Genomic DNA, 9486 nt, shown 5'->3' with positions numbered 1-9486 from the left:
TCTTTCAGAAGATCTCCAGTGTGGATCCTGGGTTCCTCCCTGGTCCTGAGACTTTAAATCGCTTAAGGATTCTGAGTGTGACCTGTTTCTGCCTCTTTTCCTATTTATTCTCGATATGCTCAGCAGATTGTACTGCTCTAGAAAGCACAAAGTTATGTTGTTCAGTGCTTGACTCTCACCTCAGTAGGGCCCAAGGTAGCTAAGCATATATCTCCTAACTAAAGTGGAATGACATGCAATATATTTACCGTATATAAAATGTTCATCCTTGAAAACATTTAATTAGAGCAATGCATCCTCATTTGTTCAGATAGAGAAATATAGAGAGGGATTCTGTTCTTATCCAAAGTTTGAAGTATTAACTAAGAAAGAGCAAGAGTATCAGGTTGATCAGTACCATTTAACACATTAAACTGTTTAGTGAAAATTGGTTGCATCAGTTTCAGTCCAGCCTGCAGCACAATGCAGTTATATACAGGAGAACAGAGGATGGTGAATAACTCACTTACCATGTCAGTCAGATTCCAACCAGAAATCATTTCACATCAACAAATGAGTATAGCTTTTTCTTTTAAAATTACAGCAGTGAGCACCACACCTTATTCATACAAAATGTTGAAAACATATATATGGAATAAAGTATTTAATGGTATTAGTGAAGATGTCTTCAGTATTTGGCAGTATTTAGGGGCTCTTGTTTTCAACATTTGAAGAGCACAGAACAAGGATCATTAGGATCTCTGAAGATCAACAGTAAGGGGCAGATACTGGGGAAGACTGCAGCCAGAACCTCACTGACAAGTCTTATGAAGAGACGAGAATGTATAGAAAAGGCATGAAAGATGATACAAATACAATTTAGAAGATAAAAGCTAACAAATGTGACCACCAGCATCAGGATAGTATGGGTTGCTCTGGTCTCAGCTTGGCCTCTGGCATCCTGATTGGGAGTGAGGAGGAGAAGTACCATGGAGACACTGGTCCAGACCATGATGCTCATGAATGTGGCATCATGGGAAATCTGCAAGAAGACAATGCCTACAATGAATCCAGAAGTGGAACAGAACAAGTTGCTTTTATCGTAAGTGTTATTGTCTATTATCTGTGGACCAGTGACCTTAATTGGAATGTGGATGTTACTTAAGACACTGAAAAACCAACAACTGTAGCAAGAATAATTCGCAAAATTTGGGACACTTGCTCTGAGTATAAGTTTACCTTTACCTCTATTAACAGGAACAAGAGTGACAAACTGATGGACACTCAGGACACAGGTGGAACACAAATTTGTGCTTCTTGCCACCATGTGACTGAAGAATTCTAATTTACATTTGAGTTCAGTTGGAGGAGTTTTGGGAGCAAAAGCCATCATGTTGTTTGGAAATATAGTGAGGAATAGAGTCAAGGCATTGGCCACAGCCATGTGGCTTAAAATCACCTGTCTGGGCCTCTGTTTAGAACCAGTCAAGACTGGAGAGAAATTATGGACAAATAGAAAGACATTGGCCACGGTCCCAACCCCAAACTGGCAAAGCAAGAGGATCTGAAGAGCCACTTCCTCAGTGGTTTTCACGGATTTACCATGAGCAGACATGGAGAGGCCTTTATTCAACCCTGGAGTAATGATTAGGTAGGACACTACTCTCCTCGGGTCTCTGTTTTATTGTCCACACTTACCAATTGATTTGAGACAATTTCTTCACTTGATAAGTGAGACACTATTCTATCACATTACAGGCAAATTGCCTGAAAAACAATGAATGTATAAAAACTCAAATAAAATTTTATACTGATTTTATTACTCCTGCCTCAATGTAAATTTTGTATTGCAACTACATCTTTATTGGTCCAGTAGGTCAAGAGCACAATAACACACATTTTAACACACCAAGGTCTTTGCATATGAATACAGACAGTAAAGAGTCTACTATGAGTCTGTGATTCCATCATCAGAATTCAATACAATTAGGAGGGAGGAGAGGCTTCAATTGGGATGTAACTAAATCAATAAAAAATAAAAGAATATATAAATGCAACATAAAAATAATTAACTGAATTTCATTATGTTATAGTAACATATTAAAAATAGTATGTATGGGAACAATATAATATTGCACACAATAATGAAGTTGTGTAACCGAATTCAGTGGTACGAAATTGAGTTGTTGGCTTTTGAGAAAATTTTATACTACTCATCCTAAAAAATTTTTAAAAACACCAAATATTTCTGATAAAGCCACCTGTGTTGTAATCACACAGATGAACATAGGCTTACATGTGTGTCCTCCATACGAAAAAAAAAAAAAACACTTGCTAACAAGTTTCATTTATTAATAATTTTACTGATCATAATTTTTGTTCTAAAATGTGAGGTGCCAGAGTCTTACCTGCATCATCTGCTGATTCCCTCCAAAATTATTAACACAATCCCTTTGCAGTAATATAATATAATATAATATAATATAATATAATATAGTATAATATAATCCCAATACCCTTTGCAAGCTGATGCTTAGTCTGCACTTTACTTGTTTATATGTTTTCTATAGGAACACAAGGGCCTCCATCCACCAGGTATAATTCATTATCTCACATACATGTTACACTGAATGCTGTTTTCTCTTGAGTACTAATCTAGGACACAGACATTTCTTTGACATGAAAGCAAAATATTAACCTATTTAAGTTAACCTGCAGACTTCAGAAAGAAATAATGTTTCATGTTGGCTTCAGAAGACAATTTTCACTGAAGAGAAAAGAATTTTAAGCAGAAGTCTATGGTAGATGAATCCCACCTTCTGAGCCTCAGTCAGGATGAAGATGCTCATCTGAAAACCAGCTGCAGAGCACAGCTTCTATGGAAGCATATTTCCTAGTGCCTGGATTGAGGAACGTCTCTGTGTCACTCTTTGCCTGAAAAAGAATGCAATGAAATTCAGAATGGTTTCTTATTCTCCACGCAATGCTGTAAAGGTAACCCAACAAAGTCCTAGTTTCCAGTCTCATAAAATAATAGGGCACCGGGGCATGACATCCTTCAGAGAGTTTATTATTGTGTCATCTGTGGCGTCCGCACATTTGTCTTCATGGTGCCTTTGGGATACCTCCAATGAAGGAAAAATCATTTATCCCCAGAGCAAATCTCCATTCCTTTCTGATGCTTACTGATGATGTCTAGGAGTTTGTTAGATGTTAATGAGTACCTGGGCAGAAGTTAGGGAAGGGTTTTCATGTTTCCTTTGGGAGAATCTAAGTTCTGAATTTATCTCGTGGTCAGATGTGAATTGGGGCACTCCAGGGTAGAACAAGGGACTCATTATGTGAGTTTCTACAGAGTACTTTCCTCCCTACTATTTCACTCTTGCAAAATTATTCTGACACCAAGTCCTCCAAGAAAACTAGCAATGTGTCAGTCAGATTCTGTAATTTCCCAGGAAGTTGCTTCATTCCAACTTTTCCCATGTTTGACCCAGGACATTTATAAATGACGAATTTATTAACTGAAGCTGGTTTTTCCCACCTGAATCCTGGGTTTATTCCCATATCCACTTGTTTTCAGGAAGATCATGACTTGTTTTCTGATATACTCATGAATCCTTATCACAGGTCTAATATACGTTGATAGTTTAGAGAATCTCATTTGTAATTAAGTAATCCTAGATATACAAGCAAAGATAAGGATTGAGCAATCATTAAGAAATAGATAGCTCCAACTCATGTCTGCTCTAGGTATAATAAAAAAAACTAGGGATTTAGTTTTGATTTTCAATGATGAAAAGTAAAAATTCTGATTATAAATCTAAGAATTGTATGTTCTAAACATTTATTGATATTCAAGCCTGCAACAATATTGTCTCAGGCACAAAGGACATATACTTAAATGTGTGAGAAATATCATTGCACAATATTTTTACAAATGAAATTACCAGTACGCAAAAGGGATATATGTGGAAATAGGACAAAAAGAAAGAATAACTGGTCATTAATTGCTTAGATACCTTAGGGTTGTCTAGGACAAGCACATATCCATAATTTCTACTGTGAAATTTATATTGGCTAATTGACAATTACATATCATTTATTAGCCTAATAAATAATTATATTGAAATAACCTTCAAATTCAGGAATTTGTAAGAGTCACGGCATGATGAAAAATGAGGAGGTAGAATACAGTCTTATAAAGGATGAAAGGCTATAATGGAACATGAAGAGTCAGATTTGGGTGTGTGTAAGAGAGAAAGTAGACCAAGATATATGGAGAAGAATAACTCCGACTAAGTGTCTTTTGAAAAACTATACAGACACTTGCTGCTATTGGGGCTTCCTGTAATACATTCACTTGCATATTTCAAAGGAGTTTTAATAAATCAGCACTATACTAGTTGGACAGTCCCCCACGTAGACATCTCATGATAACTAATGTAAGCTTCTTTGATTTTTATTTTTTGTAATTTTTTTATGTGGGTATGAGTAATTATTTTGGATATTTTCTTTATCTATATTGTACATTTTATACCCTTTCATGGTTCCCCCCCCTCCCGGAAACCCTCTATCCCATCCTCCCTCCCCCTGCTTTTCTGAGGATGTTCCTCCACCTACCCACCCACTCCAACCCCTCAGACCTCAGTTTCCCTACACTGGAGCATCTATCGAGCTTTCATAGGACTGAGAACTACTCCTCTCACTGATGCATGACAAGGACATCCTCTGCAACTTATGTACCTGGAGCTTTGTGTACTCCTTTGTTGATGGGTTAGTCCCTGGGAGCCCTTGGGAGACCAGTTGGTTGATGTTATTCTCACTGTGGGGTTGCAATCCCCTTCAACTCCTTTGGTCCTTTCTCTAACTTCCCTATTGAGGACCCTGTGTTTAGTCCAGTGGATGGTTGTAAGCATCCATCTCTGTATTTGTAAGGCTCTGGCAGGGTCTCTCAGGAGACAGCCATATCAGGCTCCTTTCAGCATGCACTTCTTGGCATCCACAATAGGGTCTGGGTTTGGTAACTAACTGTATATGGGATGAATCCTCATATGGGTCAGACTCTGGATGGCCTTTCCTTCAGCCTCTGCTCTACTCTATCTTCATATTTACTCCTGTGAGTATTTTATTCTCCTTCTAAGAAAGACTGAAGCACCCACACTTTGGTCTTCCTTCTTCTTGAGATTCCTGTGGTATGTGAATTGTATCTTGGTTATTTGGAGCATTTAGGCTAGTATCCACTTATCAGTGAGTACATAACACTTGTGTTCTTTTGAAATGGAGTAATCTCACTGAGGATATTTTCTAGTTCTATCCATTTGCCTAAGAATTTCATTAATTCATCCTTTTTAACTACCTGAGTAGTACTCCATTGTGTAAATGTACCACATTTACTGTATCCATATCTCTGTTGAGGGACATCTGGGTTCTTTCCAGCTCCAGGCTTTTATAAAAGGCTGCTATAAACACAGAAGTTGATGATCACAGTCAGCTATTGGATGGGTCACACGGCCCCCAATGGAGGAGCTAGAGAAATTACCCAAGGAGCTAAAGGGAACTGCAACCCTATAGGTGGAACAACAATATGAACTAACCAGTACCCGGGAGCTCTTGTCTTTAGCTGCATATGTATCAAAAGATGGCCTAGTCGGCCATCACTGCAAAGAGAGGCCCATTGGACTTGCAAACTTTATATGCCCCAGTACAGGGGAACGCCAGGGCCAAAAAGGGGGAGTGTGTAGGTAGGGGATTGGGGGGTGGGGTGGGTATGGGGGACCTTTGGGATAGCATTGAAAATGTAAACGAGGAAAATACCTAATTAAAAAAAAAAGAAAAGGAAAAAAAAAAAAGGCTGCTATAAAAATAGTGGTGAATGTGTCCTTATTACAAGTTTGAGCATCCTCTGGGTATATGCCCAGGAGTGGTATTGCTGGGTCCTCAGGTAGTACTATGTGCAATTTTCTGAGGAACTGCCAAACTGATTTCCAGAGTGGTCGTATCAGCTTGCAATCCCACCAGCAATGAGGGAGTGTTCCCCTTTCTCAGCATCCTCGCCAGCATCTGCTATCACCTGAGTTTTTTATTTTAGACTTTCTGAATGGTGTGAAGTGGAATCTCAGGGCTGTTTTGATTTGCATTTCCCTGATGACTAAGGATGTTGAACATTTCTTTAGGTGCTTCTCATCCATTTGATATTCCTCAGTTGAAAATTCTTTGTTTAACCTTGTATCCAATTTTTAATAGGGTTATTTGATTTTCTGTAGTCTAACTTCTTCAGTTCTTTGTATATATTGGATATTAGCCCTCTATTAGATGTAGGATTGTTAAAGATCTTTTCCCATTCTGTTGGTGGCCTTTTTGTCCTACTGACAGTGTCCTTTGCCTTACAGAAGTGTGTAAACTTCTCTTTCAGGTTTAGGTGATTTCTTTTTCTAGTTGCTTGCCAATTAACTCCCAAAGCACTATCTAAGCCACAACCAAAACTCACAGGCTATTACCCCTGGTGCTGGTAATTCTCCAAAACTTGGTGGCTGAAGACAGCACATACTAAACACACAGAACATGAGGAAATCAAACTGGCACTTACTTTGAAGATTTGTATGCCGCCCATCTGTCCATAGGTGGTATAGAAACAGGTTGAAAAGTCAAGTGGAAATCATTCTTAAAAGGTGCCACATACAGTACTGCAGGAGAAAAGGACTCAGCAATACCATCCTTCTGTGAACCCTGACATGTTCAGCAATTATGGGCTTGATGAGATCTATCCATTGATTAAAGCTGGAAGAAGCTGAGGAGGAGGGCAACCCTATAGGAAGACCAGCAGTCTCAACTAACCTGGACCACAGAGATGACTCAGACACTGAGCCACCAACCCGGCAGTATATACCAGCTTATGTGAGGCACCCAACATGTATATACAGCAGAGTACTGTGTAATCTGGACTAAGTGAAAGAAGATGCCCCTAACCCTGGAGAGACTTGAGGCCCCAGAGAGTGGGGAGGGTAGAGGTGGAGACATCCTTTTAGAGAAGGGGGGCAAGGCATGAGATGAAGAATAGTCAGAGGGCAGACCAGGAGGGAGATAAAGACAGAATTATTTTAAAAGATTGAAGAAGAAAAACATAGAAAAAATGTTTTTGGAGAGACCAACTACTTTCTTATTAGGCCACAGACCCTGTCCACAAGCTAAAACTCATAAATGTCACTGTTTATATTTTCTGTGGGCAGATGGGTACTAGGAGCGAACCCAGTACTAATGTTTCCCTTAATGGACCGAGAATTGAAACATTTCTTGACGAGTAATTTCTACACCTGCAGATCAGTGCATCTCTCAGCCCTCATCAGAGAAGCTTCGATGTTCATTAACACAGGAACGCTCAGCTGGTCACTCTGCATGAAATGAGTTTGGTATGCTCACTCAGTACTACAATGTGGATAGCATACCTCTCCCACCACAGCTTAATTCTTCATAGAATTTGTGGTGAGCAGAATTTTATGAAACAATGTTTCCTGGACACAACAGGGCAGGGAACAAAGATATGAACCCACAGGGATTGCAGCCGAATTCACATAACCTTTGCAAGATTAAGCCCAACCATTTTTGCTAGTTCTGTGTCAAAAGAATAGAAGATACACTTTTCTGGAAGACTAACCTCAATTGGGAAAATGTTTTCATCAAAGTACCTGTAGTCAAGTCTGTAGAGCATTTTCTTGATAATAGTCGATATGGTAGTTCCTTGTCAATGGGGAAGTGCTCACCCGGGAATGTGGTCTGGATAGTATAAGAAATATGCTGAGCAAGTCGTGGGGAACAAGCCAGTAAGTCAAGCTTCTCATCCTTCTTCAGTGGCTGAGTTCACATTCCTGTTCTGGCTTCATCCCTTGGTGACCCCTGGTGATTGATATAACCTGCAAACCAAGTGAACTCTTTTTCCTTGGTCAGTTTATTCATGGTGCTTTTGAAGCAAGTGAAATGAACTAAGATACTAAAAATGTCCCAGCATAGTAGGATGAAGGCGGGAACAAATTCCACTGTTTTTTTTTGGGGGGGGGGTGGCCTATTATAAGTGATATTTAATAGTAAATATATTCAGTTTTTAAATGATTTGGTACCTCGTAAGTTAGTCACATTGTGGGGAAGGCCATACTCTGAAGAGGGATGCATTTTATGGAAACAGAAGATAATCTATAGTTGGGTGTGTAAGGCTGAGACAGTCGATGTGCAAGGAGTTTGATGAGTGAGCTGAGTATGACCCAAAAATTGAAAGAAATTTACCACGTTAACAATATCAAGAAATATAGAAAATGGAGCAACACCACATGCCTGTGATCCTACCATGTGAAAGGTATGGTGAAAGGCTTTCTCATGTTTGAAGCCTACCCCTTCTTAGTAAGTGTTATGATTCCAGGCACTGCTGCAAAGCAAGGTTTTACATCATAAAGTTGAGAAGTAATATACAAGTTTTGTTTTCTATTCATAGAAAAGCTTACATAAACAATGAATCTAAACTATACATACACCACTAATTTTCTGTCATTTCTCTTCTCTCTCCAATATATCTCAAGTCATGCTTCATGTTCAGTCTCTATTTTATTTTTATTAAAAATAGCATTTTTCTAACACAGTAGATCTTGATAACAGTTTCTTCTCTCTCTTTTCCTCTAAGTTTCTAAACATTTTCCCTCTGATCCAGATCATTATGAAACTAACAGGCTTCGATGGGAAAATAATGAAATGATGAATGTTCATAAAAAAATCAATAAAAATTTAAAACTATTTCTAAAAAGATAAAACAAAAACTAACACATCAAAGGTGGACAGGACCCTTACAGTTTCTATCTACAACCTGTAACTAACCCTGTGTCACAGCTCTCCATACCCAAATCCTGCCAGGAGAGAACTGTTCTCCCAGGAGTGATGAGATACACCTAAGATCACAGACTCACAGTGTAGAAGAAGGACAAGCTCCAGTCAGAGACAGCAAGACCAGCTAACACCAGAGATAACCAAATAGTGAGAGAAAAGCAAAAGAACCTAAGCAAGAGAATCCAAGGCTATTTGGCATCATCAGAACCCAGTTCTCCAACAGAGCAAGCCCTGGATACCCTAACCTAAACAAAGAGAAGCCCAAAAACATAAAAGAAGTCTACAGAACCCCAAATAGATTGGACCAGAAAAGAAATTGTTCCCATCACATAATAATCAAAACATCAAATACACACACACACAAAAAGAAAGCATATTAAAATCAGTAAGGGGAAAAGGTCAGGTAACATATAAAGGCAGACCTATCAGAATTACACCAGACTTTTCACCAGAGACTATAAAAGCCAGAAGATCCTGGACAGATGTCATACAGACCCTAAGAGAACAAAAAGGCCAGCCGAGGCTACTATACCCAGCAAAACTCTCAATTTCCATAGATGGAGAAACCAAGATGATCCATGACAAAACCAAATTTACACAATATCATTCCACAAATCCAGCCCTATGAAGGATAATATATGA

General features: G+C 38.8%; 1 protein-coding gene across 1 annotated transcript; it reads right to left on the bottom strand.

Annotated features, from left to right (window-relative positions):
• Positions 1 to 700: 700 nt before the first annotated feature.
• Vmn1r112 (vomeronasal 1 receptor 112) lies at positions 701 to 1594 on the bottom strand. Its single transcript, NM_001166847.1, has one exon. The coding sequence runs from the start codon at positions 1592 to 1594 to the stop codon at positions 701 to 703; it is 894 nt and encodes a 297-aa protein (NP_001160319.1).
• Between the last annotated feature and the right edge of the window lie 7892 nt (positions 1595 to 9486).

Source organism: Mus musculus, chromosome 7, assembly GCF_000001635.26.
Source record: "Mus musculus strain C57BL/6J chromosome 7, GRCm38.p6 C57BL/6J".
Classification (NCBI taxonomy): Eukaryota; Metazoa; Chordata; class Mammalia; order Rodentia; family Muridae; genus Mus; species Mus musculus.
The sequence above is the reverse complement of the archived record's forward strand: the minus strand, read 5'-3'. Positions and strand labels throughout refer to the sequence as shown.